At 44.2% G+C, this 17,501-nt stretch overlaps 3 protein-coding genes across 7 annotated transcripts; 2 read left to right on the forward strand and 1 right to left on the reverse strand.

The window, feature by feature from the left end:
• Nucleotides 1–305: 305 nt before the first annotated feature.
• On the reverse strand, nt 306–2,805 carry LOC104912834 (nicotinamide riboside kinase 2-like). The gene is made up of 8 exons (XM_085234148.1): nt 2,491–2,805; nt 2,246–2,336; nt 2,002–2,047; nt 1,694–1,880; nt 1,447–1,518; nt 881–987; nt 587–678; nt 306–480 (listed from the first exon to the last, which is right to left on the reverse strand). Exons 1-8 carry the CDS (start codon nt 2,514–2,516, stop codon nt 475–477), a joined length of 627 nt encoding a protein of 208 aa, XP_085090274.1. The 5' UTR covers nt 2,517–2,805; the 3' UTR covers nt 306–474.
• On the forward strand, nt 2,678–4,612 carry LOC146543555 (uncharacterized). The gene is made up of 5 exons (XM_085234195.1): nt 2,678–2,863; nt 2,899–3,596; nt 3,676–3,812; nt 4,172–4,362; nt 4,471–4,612. Exons 1-5 carry the CDS (start codon nt 2,678–2,680, stop codon nt 4,471–4,473), a joined length of 1,215 nt encoding a protein of 404 aa, XP_085090321.1. The 3' UTR covers nt 4,474–4,612.
• Nucleotides 4,464–13,968, forward strand: LOC104912835 (CDC42 small effector protein 2-B-like). 5 transcript variants are annotated; one of them, XR_014885953.1, is made up of 5 exons: nt 4,531–4,664; nt 6,103–6,277; nt 6,724–6,843; nt 7,439–7,628; nt 12,615–13,968. XR_014885953.1 is itself a non-coding variant. In XM_010717440.4 (4 exons), exons 2-4 carry the CDS (start codon nt 6,224–6,226, stop codon nt 7,511–7,513), a joined length of 231 nt encoding a protein of 76 aa, XP_010715742.1. In that variant the 5' UTR covers nt 4,464–4,664; nt 6,103–6,223; the 3' UTR covers nt 7,514–13,968. The 5 variants fall into 5 exon arrangements, 4 of the variants coding, with proteins under 4 accessions (XP_010715742.1, XP_085090276.1, XP_085090277.1 ...); XM_010717440.4 differs by having other exon boundaries at nt 4,464–4,664; nt 6,724–6,825; nt 7,439–13,968; XM_085234150.1 differs by having other exon boundaries at nt 7,439–13,968.
• Nucleotides 13,969–17,501: the final 3,533 nt, after the last annotated feature.

Consider the following 17,501-nt stretch of genomic DNA (forward strand, 5'->3'; position numbering starts at 1 on the left):
CCAACGCTTTCTGTCAGACATGACTTGAAAGCAGTTGCATTATTCAGCTTTTCTCACACTTGTATTTTTCGTAAAAGCCTCATCTATTTTCTAAGTGAAAAGCTTTGTGTTTGATGTATAGTTATAGTGAGCAATGATGTAGTGTATGCATATTAGCAGAGTTGTGCCACCTAACATCAGTTCCATTATGTGCTTAACTATTATAATCTAAGTACATGCAAATAGAATTTACAGAAGACTAGATGGTGATGACTTAAAGCACATGAGGCCGGCTACTAGGCTCAAGCACAAATTGAGATGACAGCTGAGGGGGAAATGCTTTTTAATGACCATATGTAACTCAGTTTCAGGAGAAAACTCAATGAAGCCAAATTCAGGAGTTGAGTCTTCACAGAAGCTGGAACTTTAGTGGCAGTCAGGTAGACAGCACAGAGCAAACAGGAGTCATCTTCAGTTGCAAGAATCAGTAGAAGCTTATTTCTAAACAGAAAAACATGAATACATTTCAAGTTACAGCTTCATGCTTTTTCAACGTAGCATTTAAAAGGTTTGCCCTGGAGTTCCAATTAGAAGCATAAAGACATACCTGCATGTTAAGTAATTCTTCAATCTTATTTTGGATCTGTCCATATACCTCATTAAACAGTTCTTCCTTGGATTTTGTTCCATTCAAGTGCACTTAAAATAAGAATGTAAAATGAGAGCTATAATAGAATTATGCTTCTCTAACCCTGTCAGATTCTAATTTGAAGAGCATGCATTTGCCTTACTGGAAAAAACATAATCCATCTAACAGTTTCATATATACATAAGACTTAAAAAGCTTTTTCTTTAACAGCCTTACAGCCTTATAAAAGTGCTTCAGTTATTAAAAACTTACCCACGTCAACACCAAGATCTTCCATTATCTTCCTGTGCTTTACATACATAGGCCAAACGTGGCCATCAAACAATCCAGGTGGATCGGGTACAGTGTAATTCCTTGAACTATAAATTAACACAGTGTTATTCAAGGATAGTCTAATTAAAGTTCAGGCAAATTATGTAACGTACAATCAGTTTTTCTACAACTTATCTTGAATGTATTTCATTCAGTGTAGTTTTAACCTTATCAACAGTGCTACCACCAGCAAGTAGAAGTGCTAAAGAAAGTTGAAATGTGATGGTTTGAAGTGTGCAAGATGCAAAAGTGTTTCCTAAATGACTGACTGTGGTATTCATGAATAGTCTCCTGCTGCAGGTTTAGGAGAAGTTTGGGTGAAATAGTTGTCTGTCCACAATAGCTTGATTAAAAACCTCTAGGGTTTGGTTGCTGGAAGGAACTCTGGCTTTTCAACACAGTAACTAGGTTAATGTTTAGCCTATCAAAAGGGAAAAAAAAAAAGCTTTAAGGAGAAACCAAGTCTTTAGCTGCTGAAGATGTTACTGGGCTAAAAAGAAGCTCACCTTCTTCTCCTTTTACACTCCTCATATGGAATGGAAAGAAAGTACCGATGGTGGAATACATCAATCAGGGGCCTGAAAGAGATGTGTGCTGGGTTACAGCTTGCCTGTACCAAGGAACAGAAAGGGAAAACTATGCCCGTCGCTTCTGGCTGGCACGTGCTTCAGGGCTGTGACACCTGAACTCACATCAGTCAATACTGGCACCTTTAGTATTACGTGAAGTCAAAATACATGAAGTATTTTGTACCTGTAGGTGTAAAGCAGGAAGCCCTCGATAATAAGGATGTGGATCACTTCATCTCCTCCCTCCCTGTCTGGTGAGATCTGGGCATCCAGCGTGTTGTTGATCCCATGGGAGCGTTCAAACTTAACTGGGTTCTTTATCCAAGCACTTATGGTACTCATCATCGCCTCCATGTCTAACGCACTGATCACTGAGACAGAACGCTATCGTTAGCCAGTAACTGAGCACCAGCTGTTATCGCTCAGCACCAAGAAGGATCAAAGTATTAAGCTGGAGTTACACTGTTCAATAACGCTGGAGAGAGACCTTACCATCGTACTGCTTAAAGCCATCTTCAACTTCTATTTCATCTTGAGGCTGAAACAGCAATAAGAAAAAAACGTTTGGTCGGGGCAGCCGCAGGGAGCGGCACCGTCACAAAGCAGAAACGCGGAACGAATTTGGAGGGCGCCCCAGCTCCGCAGCAGTCTCTGCGCGCAGATAACGGGCGCCGGGGACGAGGAACGATAACGCAGCCGCCGTTCCGACCGCCCAGCCGACCGCGAACACGCTCACCTTGAAGAAGTCGTCCTGGTGCACCACGCTGCAGTTGGGCAGGGCCTGCATCAGCCTGCGGGTGAGGGTGGTCTTGCCCCCGTTGGTGACCCTGGGAGGGAGCGCGGGCCGTCACCGCCGGGCCGGGGCGGCGCCCCTCGGGCCACGTGCGCGCGGCCGCCCGCAGAGCCCAGCGGCGCCTTCCAACCCCCCCGCCGCACCCCGCGCACTGCGGCACGAAGGAGCGCCCCGCCCGCCGCGCTCACCCGCCGATGCCGATGATGATGTTCATGGCGCGGCCGACAGCCGCCCGGCCCGACTCCTACAGCCTGTTCCGGGGGGACGGGGGTAGGAAGGGAGGACGGGGCCGGGGATTCGGAGTCGCCGGTAGCGGCCGACTACGTGCCTGAGCCGGGACCCGGGGAGGAGAGGGGCGGGAGAGAGAGAGAGGAGATGAAAGGGGAGAAGCCCAACGTCAACTGCCGGGCAGCGCCATGGCCGGAGGAGCAGGGAGCAGCAGGGCCGGTGCGCGCCGCGCCGGAGCGCTCCGCAAAGGGAGGCCGGCGCCCGCTGCATGGGGCTTCCCTGCGCTGCTGCGCGCCTATTGGGCGGCCGCCGCCCCGTCGCGGCCAATGGCGAGCTCGCGACGCCGTGCGCCTGGCGCCCATTGGTAGGCCGAGCTCTCCTGGCGCCCGATAGGGCCGCAGCGCGGCCGCTGGGTGGCGCTCATTGGCCGTCGAGCCGAGGGTGGGCGTCGCCACAGCGGCGGCGCTACCGCGCCCGGGTGGCGTGGGGGGGGGAGTGCCGGGCCGCGCGGCGCGGCGCCGCGCGGAGGCGCACTGTTGAGGCGCAGTGTTGCGGCGCAGTGTTGCAGCGTTGAGGCCGCGGTCTCCCCTCGCGCGCTCCGGTGGTTCGGTCCGGAGGCGCTGACGGTCGCGCTGCGGGCAGCGAGGGGCGAGCCGGCATGGCCGGGCCGCCGTGCGGCACCTCTAGGGCTCGGCGGGACGGTGTGGGGGGCAAAGCGCGGCGGTGCGGGGCCGCGCCGCGAGGCCGCTGCCGTGCGGCCCTGCTGTCCTCTGCGGGAGCCGCGCCGCCATCCGCTCCGGCCAAGGTCACGGCCCGCCCTCGGGGCCCGAGCCGAGCTCGGCCTGGCTGGCGTGGGTAGCTGTGCCGGTGCCGGTTTGGTGGCGCGGCTCGTCTCCGCTTTGCGGCGGGCGCGGGGCCTCGGGCTGGCGGTGCAGGCAGCGGCGCTCAGAGAGCCCCGGGCGGAGCCTCCGTGCCCGGTCTGTGGGCGGCGGTTGCAGGAGGCTGGCGCGGCACCGGGCCGTGCGGTGCTGTCGCAGAGTTCGGGCGCTGATCCCAAACCACGTCTGTAAGCCACGTCTGATGGACTCTGAGATTCTTCCACAGTGTGATTTCTTGCCTTCTAAACCTTCTCATTCACCAAACAGAGTAACTTTGCTGCGCCCTTCAAGTTTCACATCATGTCCAAAGCCCATTTTTGGTACAGAAGCACGAGGTGCTGCCTCCTGCCACCCCTCACCACTCAGATATCGAGCATACGGCCACTGGGGGATGGTAACGCCTTGTGAGTAATAACTGAGCGAGAACGTGGAGCAGTGATAGGGCGAACTGGGTGTTACGTTCAGTAAAGGGGAGCTGGAATTCAGGCACTGTGGGCTCAGCACGGCCATGCCCTGCCCCTCGCATTCAGCATCTGTGTCTGCGCGTGCTAGCCGTTCCCCCGGCCCTTTGTCTCTCTCTTCTTGACGATAGTGCTGCTGTGGGGAAAAATAGAGGGAAAGAACAACAGGATATTGTCCGCTTCTGGCCCCTGTGCCAACAGTGACAAAATGTTGTTTTCTCTGCGGTTTCGGGATTCTGGTTGGCTTTTATTACTCATGGGTGCGCCCGAACGCGTGAAGATGTGTTTTTAAATTCTTGCAGTTACTGTGGAAACCTTGAGTCCCTGGGAGGAAGGTGGTGCCCCGTGTCTGCACGCGGACATTCCTGCTCTGGAGGATGACCCTCTGACCCATGCAGAGGAAAAGAAGAGCCCAGCTGTCAAGCGCAACAGGAAGGCGTGTGGTGCTGCGGTTTGCTGGGATGACACCTGCAGAGCTGCCGCAGGCGTGGAAGTGAGCCACGGGCTGTATGGTAGTGCTGAGGGAGCTGTGCTGCTGCACGGATCTCCTGCCAAACCACAGTGCTGTTCTGGCTCCCGTTCCCTTTTCTGACACCTGTAGTGAGTCTGAAGCACGCTGCAACACAGACTTCTGCGGCAAGTGCTGAAGTGAAGAGGGCATGGAGCAGCACTGAATAAGCTTTTTAGCCATCAGGATTGCAGGCCAGGGACACGAGCTGAAACTGCGCCGGGGCTGCCAAACCAGGAGCTGGCTGCACACCAGCTCTTGAAGGAGGACGAGCAGCAGGGACACAGGTATACAGCGAGCGCGGGGCTGACGGCAGGGGTATGCTGCAACTGCAGGGGGGGCTGGGGAGGTGTCCCCATCTGATTTGGTGCTGATAAACTCTCAGTAAGCCTACTTTCAGAGTAGGTTATTGGTGTACAGACATGCTGTGTGATTTTTGAGAAGACTGTAGATTTGATGGCCTCCTTAATACAAAATAAACCCGAACAGTCTTTGACTAACGCAACGCGTAGGCAACAGCTTTGATTTCTGCATGCTCCTGTGGGGCTACTGTGCCTTTGCTGTGCTCACACAGCGGTGAGAATGGCCTGGGTGAGAGGACCAAGTGACTGAAATATGTAGTTTAGCCAGAGAATGAGTTGTATTAAAACCATCCAGTATAAAATGGAAGCTTTGCATCCTGCAATAATGTATCATATACAGCACCTACAGCTAAGAGACAAATGTAACAAAAGCTCTGAAAGATAAATGGCAGAAATTTAAAAATCTGCTTGTAGTGTGAGAAGTGAGGAGGTGAGGGATGGCTCCAGGGGTGAAAGAAATAGAAGTGCTAATCACACCATCGTGGGACTGTACAAGAGATGCTTGTGAAGGGGGAGTTTGCACAGTTTGTGGAGACTTCAGTGTTGATTCAGAATGGCTGCATTTATGATGTTGCACGTTCTGTTAAGCTGTAAGCCTTTTAAAAAGCTTTTAAATAGATTAACCTGTTACTATCTTGCTTTATTAATCTGGAATATGAAAAGGTTGTTATGAAAGCCTCCTCCAGAGCCGTGATTTTTATTTGAAGGAGCTTATGAATGCCTACACCTAGAAAGTTGGGTGTTATCACAGCTTTAGGGTGCGTACAGCCAGGGAGATTTCCTGTTTGTGCCTCTGGCTTAGGACTGCTGTGTTAACAGTTCTGTGTTCTGGGAAGCTCTAGGCTTTGTCTGATTAACAGGTTCTGTTGCTGATAAAGAGCTAAAAAGCTCTTTTGTGTGTGTGTGTGTGGTCTAAGGGCTTTTTGGGGTTCTCTTTACTACAGAAGATAAAAGAAGACTTTCTCTTGCAACTGTTCATAAAGCTTAAGCATTCAATCTGTTGTCTCTTCGGGCTATTATCTCTGGAAACACTAAAAGATCTGAGCAGCTTTGGCAAGCTCTACCTGCACAGGGCCATCAACTGTTGAAGGGGACTTGATGTAATTCTTGTGTTGCTGTAATTACACTTCTGTCAAGAAACTGGAATATATTCTACTGTCTGTCTCGGAATAAACATGCACCTCCCTGTGCTGATTTCTGATATGAACATACTGATTTTTAAATTGACCCCACTCTTCTGTACAGATATGTTTAAACCAACTATCTTACGCTCTTGTTTTAGTCTTGTTGAAATGTTTATATCTCAATAACTGCTACAAAACTTCTGCATTTTCATGTAAATTAAACAATAAACTTTTTCCAGGTATATCTGTCAGGTACTGTCTGTGATCTTTACCTGTGGATCTACAGAAGCGATTCCTTCCTAAACTAACTTCAGATAAATAATTCAATAACAAGACCTTCCAACCTACTGAAAAGATACAATGACTGAGTTCCTGGTTTGTTTTAACTGGTGCAACGGTGAGCAGCCCCAGCCGGTAGGTAGATGCACAGCTGTCATCTCTTTTCTGATTTACTGATTCATAATTTTGTCTTTTGGTTATATGGAAAACACTGTCATTGTCATGTTCTCTTGATTAAACGAGATAAGTAACGTAAATGCAAAAAATGGATGTGTTATGCTGTGTTTGAACTGCATGTATTTTAGCCAGAAGCTTTGTCTATGTGACTGCTTGTAGTCTCAGCCCCTGCATGAAGGGGAATGACTTTCCCAACCTTTTGCTGAATATCAAACAGCAGTAATAAAAGTGAGTTTGAGCCTCCCCTACTGTGAGCAGCCAAAAACTTCAGCTACTTTGCCATAAGGAGTCACTTAAATGGGGATAGCACTGATTTTGTTGTTTTTGAACTGGCTGCTTGTTTCTGCTTGAAAACTGCCTCATATTTTGTGAGTTAGAAACATGAGGTATCTTCTTTCTCACAGAAGAGGCGTCAGCGATTGGACCGGAACATGATAGGAGAACCAATGAACTTTGTTCACAATGCACATGTGGGGATAAGAGAGATGAGTAGTGACTTTTCATCAGTAAGTGCGCATTCTTGGGTAAGCAGAGATCTCAGTTCAGCAGCCTGTGGAGCTGATAGATCCTAAAATACTAGATAATAGTATGAGAGGAAAAAACAGAATTGACCCTTGGTTTGTACATGTTCAGCGCTATGGGATGATATATTCAGCAAGAGAATCTGTATTCCCCAGTGTTATTTTATCTGATAGGAGCCTGCTGGGATAATGATTCTGTGGAAGCACTTGGCAGGTCCAGATTTCACATCAGCAGCTAAAGCTGTGTAAGGATGAGGGATGAAAGTAGTTGAATTTGGGACAGTGAGACCCATTTCGTGCACTGACTTAAAATAATATTTGAAAGTTCTGGGTTTAGTTGCTACTTCTCCCCATTACTGTTGGAACCCAGCACTATAAACAAATGGCTCATCTGCCTCTTTATCATAGAATCATAGAATAGCCTGTGTTGAAAAGGACCACAGTGATCATCTAGTTTAAGCCTCTCTGCCATGGCTAGACCAGGCTGTCCAGAGCAAAGTTAATTAATTAAATTTATACTTCTAAAAATTGCTCTGACAACCAGGCTTTGTAAGATGAATGTTTTAATTCTAAACCTTCTTTTTTCTTTTTTTCCTAGGCTGTATCAATCCAGGACCACATGAAGTCTAAAGGTGGCTACACAAATGGCACTTCTACAGCTGCTGAGCTATAGGAAATTGAAAGAAAGCTGACATCTTCTCTTTCTTACAAAAGTCTTCTGGACTGTGCTTTCAGATTCACTAAAATCTCTTTATCATGGAGTGTAGCGAGTACTTAAATTATGATAGGTCAGTGCAAGCTTTTGCATTCTTTGCACAATAGCTTCTGAAGGAGTTACTGGAAATCATCCCTAAAGTGTTCCATGATGGTGGTGCTGTAGTAGCAACTGTAGTTTGTCACTGTGGATGACTTCCTAGTTGTGTCCCAAAAAGCTCAAAGTTGTCTTGTAGTAGGGGATAGGAAGGCAGTTTGAACCATCTGGGGTTTTGGTTTGTTTTTCTCTTCTCTTCAAGAAATGCAGAGATTGATTTTATTTGAAGGACAAGATGTTTGCACTTCTTATGTGGGATAAATTGAATTTCTAGGTAGGATCTCGTAGCCTACAATACAACTTTTGACCTATTTTTGGGACAACCTGAGGCATAATTCTACTGAGCAGTAATTTGGTTTTTTTTTTTTTCTTTGTTTTATTTCTCCAAGGCTTTTGATAGTGAACAAACTCTAGTTTAGTCTGCAAAAACCAGTGAAACTTCTGCCTTCTGTGATAAAGCTTTTATAGCTAAAAAATGCAAGTTTTGCAGACCGACCCACTCAGGAAAACAAGTATTTCTCTCAGCTACTCTGCTCTGTAGTGTAACTGATGGGTGTTAGTGCAACAATGCTAATAACAATATGCTCACAACTGCATGCTAATTTTGCACAAGCCCTATTGAATTTTAAACAAAACCTACTCTAAGATCACTCTCTATTACAACCTATCTATAGCAATAGCTTTATGGAACTTGAAGAGGTATCTCCAAATTCTGCCTTCTTAATTTCAACATTTTTCCCTCAGATGAAGTATTTCTTATACATGGTTTTTACTTAAAGTATGGTTTAATTGACAGAGACAGGAGATCATTAAATGGAAACTGCCTATTACAGACTTCCAGCACTTCATAAATACAGATATTTAGACATACCCAAACTACAGTTTTTCACTTAGTTCTTATTAATATTCCTTTAAAGTGATATGCTAAAACTACTGAAATAGAGCTAGATTTCTCTCTTATCCAATCACTGACAACTGCTCTCTGACAAAATTATGAGTGAGTATTGGTGTAGAGTCTTTGGAAATTTGCTTGCTATCATAGGATTAACTAAATACAAGTGTTTAAATTTCTACAAAATCCTCACCAGTTATACCGTAAGTTACTGGAACTCTTCCCTTCTTGCTCTCGGCAAAAGGTCAGTTATCAACCTTTTTCATTAAAAATAAAATATTTGCCAGCTGGATTTTCTTGTAAGGGAGATTTTTAACTAGTGTGATTCTGTTTATGGCTTATGATACTTCTTAGATCTGAATGCTTGGCTTTGCTGAAGTTCTGCACTGCAAAGCATGTAATACAGTGTATTAGGGAGTCAGAACATGAAAGGCAGTTCTGTGTGTGTGTGTGTTCCCAAAAGAAACTTTTTCCCCATGCTTCCTTCCCATATTTCATCTTTAAGGACTAAAGAGGAAGAGAATGTTACTTTCCTTAATAGTCAACAGCTGATGGTCACATTTAACCACATCAAAAAGAATTTTAATATCCATGTCTTGCTACATCCTTACTTTTGAACTAGAATACATGTGATATTTTAATACTATTTAAAATCAGTGTGTTAACCATAAATGTAGCTTTTTAAACAGTTTCATATTTCTGACTTCTAACCTCAGACTTATTCCAACAACCTAGTTAGGATGCAGAATTCAAAGAAGCAAAATTCTATATACTGTTGAGAAAGCATAAAGTGGTCAAGTTATTTTTAAAAATCAATTCTAGCTGATCCGCTATTAAATTGAATTCGTGTATTCATTAGTCTGGACTTACGCAGAAAGAGCAGTGAGAGGAGAGCTGTGATGAAGAAAATGGGTTGTGTTTTCTTAATGCTGGAAGCTAACAAGCCAGAGAAGAATTAGGACTTCCTGAAGACCCATTCTGTATATTTTAAGATAAAGGTTCTATGTATGCATAACTAGAAATAAAGAAGTTGGGGTTCATGTCAGTTCTCATGGCTGAAAATACATAGACAGATAATCTTGTTATTAAACTTACTTGTAGGAAAATCCCAGTCTTCATTCTATAAACCAAGCAGTGCTATCTGGTTCAAAACTCATCTTCATCACACCGTACAATATTAACAAGGGCCACATACAAGTAAACTCAGTAGTCCTGTTATTAAAGGAAATGTTTTGCTATTGCATTAAAGGTGCCATTATTTTTTAAATGTAAACAAACATAAAAGCATGTCTCAGGCATTTTCTTTGTTGTATAATTAGAAGCCTTATTTAGCTGTAGTCTCTCATGTAATGCAGTATAAACCAAACTAGGTCTTAATAAATCTGTTGAAAGAGGCACTGCACTCCTTTCATACTGTGAATTTCTTGATATTTTTCTCTGCACTGAAAATCTGTTGGTCAGGTGGATGAATCAGCATGGCTTGCAACTTTACTGTACAGAATCACATTTCTCCACTAGAGAGCACAATTTGCCATCGAGTCTGTTCTGTCACTGCTCTGTACAAGTTGTTATGCCAGTGTGGAGTGGTTTTTTTTGTTGTTGTTGTTTATTTTATTTCAGTCAAGTTAAAATGAAAAAGAAAAAAAGAGTGAATGACACCAAGGGATCAAACTTGTTCATCTGTCTTGTTGGCTGAGATTAAGTTACACCAACAGTGCAAAGTGGCATTGAAAGGTTGCTGCTGTGACTTGATGGCATTTTATCATTTCTTTTTCATTCTCAGAAATAAAGTAACGTGAGTGGAGCAGGATTAAATCTTTCACAGGGAGTCTGTCAGAGTCTCAGTGCTGTATCTGCCTTCTTAAAAAAAAACAAAAAAAACCAAAACAAAGTGGAGGAGAGTAGCTGTGATTTCAAATACTGTCTGTCCATCTTGTGACATCCCTGCTGGGCTTTACTGACAATTCCATGCTGTTGACTAAGCTTGCAGTCAATTTTTAGAAAAGGCATTTTGCTTTTCCATGACCTAATGTGTCCTTTTATCTCGTGCTGTGGCCTTATAAAAATTGCATGGCATTACTCTACATTCCTCTACAAGTTATCCTGTAATATGGTAACTTGCAACCCATGCAGTAGGGCTATTGCTTTGTATGGCTTTGCCATACTGGACTGCCAGGTGGTTCTGTAGATTCCAGTCTGCACAGACAAGAATTGCTTGCTGTGCCAGCAATAATAAGCAAAATTTAACAATATAAAATTCCATGGAGGTATGGTTGTGAAATTTATTACATGTTACTAAATACAGTAACATTACAAGAAATTACATCTCCCACATGAAGATGATTGCGTGGCTGCTTGATTGTCTTTGGATGTACTTTGTTATCAGCACTGTGACACTGCCATAAAAACTTAACAGAAAGATAAGAATGCTTTGTCTGCCTCTTATAACTGCTGTGGAGAGATGAGGTGAACAGGGGGAAAAAACAGGGTTGTGTTACAGGTGTGTCAATAAGATGTCCTCTGGTGAGTGGGCTCCTGTAAGGCTTTCAGATGCTTTGTGGTTCTTAAAGCACTACGTTATAAAATCATTCAGGTACAGTTAGGCAGTTGGATAATATAAGGTAGAAGCTAGATCTTCCTTCCTAGTGTTTCTTCGTATTTTCTCAAAAGAGCAAACTCTTCAGAGGGGCTGGTTAAAACTGTGACTTGCAGAGTTTACTAGATTGAGCTTCTAGTTTGAGTTGTGATGGTTGGCTTTCAGTTCTGAAATCCGTAAAACAGATAGGGAAGAGTTAACATCAAAGGTGTGGAGTCCTGAAATAAAAATTGGTTCTTTACGCTGCAGATTGGCAGCAAGGCAGAAAATGAAGACAAACCATAAATAGAACAGTGTCTTTAGAAAAGCAAGGCTGCTTGGAATAAATCACTTACAATACACATATTTTAAAAAAGGAGAAGCTTTGCATTTTAACTTCTTGCAGTTGTTGTACCACTCTTACTATGTATCTTTTTGTGTTAACTTACGAGCTAGCTCAGTAGATTTTAGACCCAGAGTGGCATTTAATGATTGAAATTCACAATTTTAGATGCTTCTGTCTATACCCAAAGGACACACCTAAGGAGGTATTCTGCATCTACAGGCAAACTACACAGTAATGGCATGTAAGGCCAAGCACCACTTGGTGCATAAGGCCCGGGCTGCTTCTATCAGTGGTTTCCCTGTTTCATACTCATGTGGTTACAGTGTGTATATATAAGAAGTTTCTCAGTACTGTGCAGAATGTGATCTTTCTAGGAACTGGCCTGTTGGAGAATTGTTTCTTCAACAGAGCCTTAAGGTGTGGACTTATCACAACACGCAGCTCTGAGCCAGTGTTGTGTTTTGCTACATGAAAAAATAGTCTCTTTGCTTACTGCTTAGTTCCTTATATTCTAGAGAAGGAAGTGGGAGAGGCAAGTACAGGAACCACAGAAAAAATGTGATAGACAAGGGAAGCAGATTTAGAAGCCATGGAGAAATGCTATGGTATATGTATATGAGGAATGAGCAGAGAGCAGAACGTGTGCAAGTTAATGTTCATTTTGTATCATGCACAGGACATCTTTCTTAATATCAACGTGGAAAATTGGTAAGGTGTGTACAATCAGTATATGGAGGAAATTGGGCACTTAAATGCATGACTAAGCTGGGACTTTATACCCTTCCACTTGCACTGTTTAATGTGATGCTGACTGCCAATGCCACGTCAATGCGTGCTGGTATGCTCTTTCTGCAGTATCTTCAGCTCATATGGAGAACCCCCAAATGCTAGCTCTATGTTCAGCAGTTGCTGACTGATGGCATGTATGAGTTTGGATGACAAAGTGGCATTTTTTTTCTGACACATGTGAGGTTGCAGCTGTTGTAACAGCTGAGAGAGAATGCTGAGGCCTGATGCACCCACCACAGCCTCCATGAACACCAAGCGAAGAAAACTGAGAATTAAAATAGTGGTGCTAAAGTGTATTTGACTTCAGTTCACAGTGCTGCCAAAACCTCAGGGAAATTAACTGGATCAATCTGGTGCTCAGTTTCCAGGCACTGGAAGAGTGTGGACAGGTTGGAGCTGAAAGATGATGGAGATTTCCTCCTGTCTGAGGGGGTCTGAATGATTTTCTGCACTCACTGCAGGCCAAGATACCAGGCGGTAACCTACAACAGCTTTCCAGCCAGACCTTTGCTCCTGATGCTGTGCAAAGAAAGGAAGCATGAAAGAAACCAGCGAGAGCACTTCTGAGTAGGGAGGGGCATTACCACTGTGTGTTCTGTGTGTTCTTGTGCCAAAAGAGCACACAGCATGATGTGCTTGATACTGAACTAGGACTGCTTCTTCTCCTGGGTGCTTACAGCTGAGCAAAATCATGTTACAATTAAGAGCTGGTCCCTTTCAGGGAGTCTGGGGCGCGCTGGTACTCTGAGGGCTCTGTATCACCTCAACTCAGTACTAATGAACTTGCTAAGCATTGCAGTATGGCTACTGTACGCTTTGTTCTGTTTTTGTACATCCTGTAACATGACCGAAATCCTGAAATAATCCATTCTTTTAAACTGAAACTGGTTTGTCTGGCTTACTGAAGGGTAAGGGCTGAACTCAAGACTACATTTACACTTTCTGGGTGTGCTGATAGAGCTGACATTGGCCCATACAAGTGGATGACTAATTTTAGATAATTCATCAAATAATTAGAAGAAGTGTTAGATTATAGGATTTTTTGTCACAGTGTATTTATATGCATCTGATCTTGCTGGTCCTTAGGAAAGATGTGGACCTTTTTCGTAACTTGCTTGAGCAGAGTCTGAAGGTGAACGGAGACTATACAGATAATGAGTAATTAACCTCTTCATAGTGAGCCGTCTGAAACAAAGGATTTGTAGATCCATCAAAAGAATCCCATTTTTTGTATGTATAAATCCATTAAAAATAACATCTGTGAGGTTGTAGGTCGAGTCTCAACAAGTGCTAAAGCTGCAAATTAATAGTGAAAGTAATATGCTTTTAAATGCAGTTATCCATGTTTACCCTCACAGTCCCTATTATCAGGGAATATTAAAACCTGACTCAATACCTTTGAGAGTATGACACAAACTTGAAAATGTAATTCAGAAGTAAAGCTTACAGTGCTTCCTTAATGCATGCTAATGTGACCTTGCTGCATAATGGCATGTGAGGAAGGCTTTCCCTAGTTTCTCTTAACTTCTTTAAACATTACCTTTGAAAACCCCATTTGAATTGGCTGTTCTCTCTGCTGTATGATGTCCAGCAAACTAAGGCACCTCTTGATTGTATAGATTAACATTAATTGATGCTCAGATAAGACTGTTAGTACATGGGGAGAAGTTGATAGGCGTGTGTTTGAATGAATAAATAATCCTTAATTGCCAGCATTACTGTGTTTTGGATCATTTTCTTGAGGGGAGATAGAAGACCGTCAGGCTGTTGCCACGTGGGTATGTCTCTCAGAGATGGCATCTTTCAGAAACAATGTTCCCTGTGTCACTTTAATCAAGAGGATTCACTGTGAAGGAGACAAGAGTTTCTAGGGTGGTAGAAATTGCTTTGGTTAAACCACTTCCTTTTTCATGTCACCTGCTTTATTTTGCCCTATTATTCTGCCCTCTACTTCATTTTCCTATGAATATATTTACATTGAGTGTTTGAGTCACTGTTCTCTCTTAGTTCTTAGAAATTAACACATTAAAAATTCTTTTGAAGCTTGTGTGTTAATTAACCCTGAATCCCTGCATTACTGATTTCTGTATAAAATAACTGTTCAGTGTGAAGAGTCTAGTCTCTTAATTACAATGTTAGTCCTCTAAAAATCATGCATTGTATTTTCTTTTCAGTGTTTAATGCTGATAGCCACCCTTGCAAGCTGCCCATCTAAAGAGGCAACAATTTTCTGTTTAGAGTTTTTCACTCAAAATTAGTGGATAGTATTTCAAAGATAACAGAAGAACAGATTGAAATGGATAGAGAGATATAGGAAAAGAAACAGAAAAGACAAGTTGGTTGGGATAAAAGCTAAGCTGATATGCATGAAAAAAAATACTCCATAAAGTAGTTCCTAGTGCAATTGGAGAATCAGGAGAATGGCAATGGAATGGAAAATGTTTCAGATGCGTTTCCTAATGGACAAAATAATTTGTGTTTAGAAGTGTGTGCATGTTGTGAAATACAGGCAGGTGGAAGGAAGGGATAATTTCATAATCTCTTCAAAAAGGATTTCAGTATATGCATATTATTATTCAAACAATTTATTTTCTGTGCTAATGGCTACTTAGCTTAGTTTCTGCTTTGAAACGAATGTGCTCAAAGCCTGCTTTAAACGTGTGTGTTCCTAAAGCTTTGAAATGCTTTAGGAATGCCTGAGTCATTACAGGTTTTATTTCATGTTGATGTTTGGGTTAGGGAAGGGGTTTTTCTGAGAGAGTTGTTTCTGTTATTTTCTTTGATGGATGTAATTATGGCAGTTCCGGAAGGATGCAATTCTTGGGATGGTTTGTTGGTATCTTACGCTGCTTAGGTAGAAGCTATGGGTAGGAGTTTCCCTCCCTGCTATCTCCAAAATAAGTTATTTCAGATTGAAACTGGGGGGGGGAGAAGGAATCTTTTAGGCCTTGAAGTCATTCTCCAGGTTCAGAAGATCTTTGCAACCTAATCGTCTTCTGTCTGGGGTTAAAAATAATGTAACAGTTGTTTTGTTTTGATTTTTTTTTTCTCATACTGCTGAACTTTGATATTATGTTACCTGCTTTTATTTCTGGTTAAATGTTAAAGCTAACATTAAAAATTAGGGATTGCTTAAATTGCCAATAAAGATTTCAGAGGAGGATATATGGATGCCCAGGACATGAACTAGCATTAGAGCTCTTCCCTGCAGGTATTTCTAGCCTGCACAGTCCTGCTGGACTACAGGGAACATTTGAGATGTTGGTGCAGCATCCTTCAACATGTATCAGATCATAGAATCTTTAAGGTTGGAAGAGACCTAGGATCACTTAGTCCAACTGTCTGCTAAACCATGTGCCTCAGTGCCACATCTAAACATTTCTTGCAAACTTCCAGGGACTCCCACCACTGCCATAAGTAGCCAGTTCCTATACCTCACCGCTCTTTCTGAGAAGAATTTTTTCCTTATATCCAACCTGAACATCCCCAGCACAACTTGAAGGCATTCCCTCTCATCCTATCACTAGTTGCCTGGGAAAAGAGGCCAACCCCCAGCTCACTACAGCCTCCCTTCTGGTTGTCATAGAGAGTAATGAGGTTCCCCCCCGAGCGTCCTGTTCTCCAGACTGAAGCATCCCAGTTCCCTCAGCTGCTCCCCACAAGACTTGTGTTCCCAACCCCCCACGGTTTTGTTGCCCAACTCTTGACACATCCTAGGGTTCTCAACATCTTTCTTGTAATGAGGGGCCCAAAACTGATCACAGTACTTAAGGTGTGGCCACACCAATGCTGAGTAAGCTCCAGCCACTCTTCCCCAAGCCTGTTGTGATGTATGGGGTAGTTGTGATTGACGTGCGGGACCTAACACTTGGTCTTATAGGCACTTAGCTCATACAGTTGGCCTCAGCTGAGCGATCCAGCCTGTCCAGATCCTTCTGTAGGGCCTTCCTATCCTCAGGATACATCGTCACGTACACACTCTTATATCTTTACACAATTGATGGACTTATTCAAGTCATCCTTATTAATCTGTCATTGCGATCTTGTTAGATTCAGAAGAAGAGATAGTAGACAGTGTAACACGTCACAGTTATTCTGACAACAGCATTGATACAGAAACACACAGATGGACACAGTACTACTTACTACCAGTCTTTTAAATACTAATCTTTCATGGAACACAAGTTGTTAGTTGTGTCATAGTGTGCCACTATTTTGTACTGTTTTAGCACATTGCAATGTTAGTCGGACTGCTGCAGCCTCACAAACTTGCAGGATGTACAAGCTGTTATCATCAGACTACAACCAAGACACAGCTTATTTACCAGTGAGTGTTCTGATGTTTGCAGCAACAGAGCTGGTTACTGAAAATTTGCCACGGTGCAACCAGGAGCGTTCCTTGTAGATACAAGGTTTTGTCCTTCAATTCACACAGAACGAAAGGTACACATGCAGAACTTCCTTCTCCAGTGGTTATAACAACCACGGTGCATGAGTGACTCAAGCAGGTGCCTTACTCTGCTGAGACTTTCATTTAGTGCAGCTGGACCACAGCTTAGCTCTCTTGTTTTCCATTGCTCCTGTGTTCTCTCCCATGGTCACATCAACCTTATCTTCGTCTCTCCACTTTCTCTCACACTTTGGGCCCAAGACAGGCCCAGGCCCTTTGGGAAGGGCCTAAAGCTCCTAAAAGCCTTTACTGAAAGATGTTGCACAACTTCCTCAGTGGTAAATCACTGAGCTGCTTCGGTGTGCCTCCTTCCTGTGGGTCACATCGGTTCTCACAGGGCGCACATCACAGTCCTAGCGCTCTCAGATCTGAAAAAAAACCTTTTCCGAACCACTCTTTATTCAGAGCCCATTCCCTCAGGCACTTTGCCGCGCTTTGCAGCCTGCTGCCCTCGTGCTGCTCTCTCACGGCTTCATGTTTGCACCCACATCAAACCAAAGCGAGTGCAGCGAGGCGAAGCGCTCTGCAGAGACATGGTGCGCGAGTGCTCGTTCCCTTCTATTTGCAATGGCAGCGTGAGGCAACAGAAGCCCAATGCCTTGGAGCTGTCAGGTGAAAAACTAGATGCTGCCTGCACGGAGTCACAGCGAAGCGCTGCTGCGAAGGCGGGCGGCGCGGCTACGCGGAGCGCTCACAGAAACTCTCCGTGCCGCCCGGCCGCCAACAGCCTCGAGCCGGGCAGCCGGGGCGGCGGGCAGAACAGCGCAGAGCAGCGCCGCCCTCAGGCCGAGCCCGAGG

The sequence above is a fragment of the Meleagris gallopavo genome, chromosome 12 (genome assembly GCF_905368555.1).
Source record: "Meleagris gallopavo chromosome 12, MGAL_WU_HG_1.1, whole genome shotgun sequence".
In the NCBI taxonomy this organism is placed as follows: domain Eukaryota; kingdom Metazoa; phylum Chordata; class Aves; order Galliformes; family Phasianidae; genus Meleagris; species Meleagris gallopavo.

Coding starts and splice junctions, on each gene's coding strand:
- LOC104912834 (XM_085234148.1), bottom strand. CDS start 2,516: ATGAACATCATCATCGGCATCGGCGG. Junction 2,337..2,490: donor ATCATCATCGGCATCGGCGG/GTGAGCGCGGCG, acceptor GCTCCCTCCCAG/GGTCACCAACGGGGGCAAGA. Junction 1,519..1,693: donor TTCCTGCTTTACACCTACAG/GTACAAAATACT, acceptor CATCTCTTTCAG/GCCCCTGATTGATGTATTCC.
- LOC104912835 (XM_085234150.1), top strand. CDS start 6,224: ATGACTGAGTTCCTGGTTTGTTTTAACTGGTGCAACGGTGAGCAGCCC. Junction 6,278..6,723: donor ACGGTGAGCAGCCCCAGCCG/GTAGGTAGATGC, acceptor TCTTTCTCACAG/AAGAGGCGTCAGCGATTGGA. Junction 6,844..7,438: donor CAGTAAGTGCGCATTCTTGG/GTAAGCAGAGAT, acceptor TTTTTTTCCTAG/GCTGTATCAATCCAGGACCA.
- LOC146543555 (XM_085234195.1), top strand. CDS start 2,678: ATGAAAGGGGAGAAGCCCAACGTCAACTGCCGGGCAGCGCCATGGCCG. Junction 2,864..2,898: donor CCCGTCGCGGCCAATGGCGA/GCTCGCGACGCC, acceptor GCCCATTGGTAG/GCCGAGCTCTCCTGGCGCCC. Junction 3,813..4,171: donor CTGGGGGATGGTAACGCCTT/GTGAGTAATAAC, acceptor AAATTCTTGCAG/TTACTGTGGAAACCTTGAGT.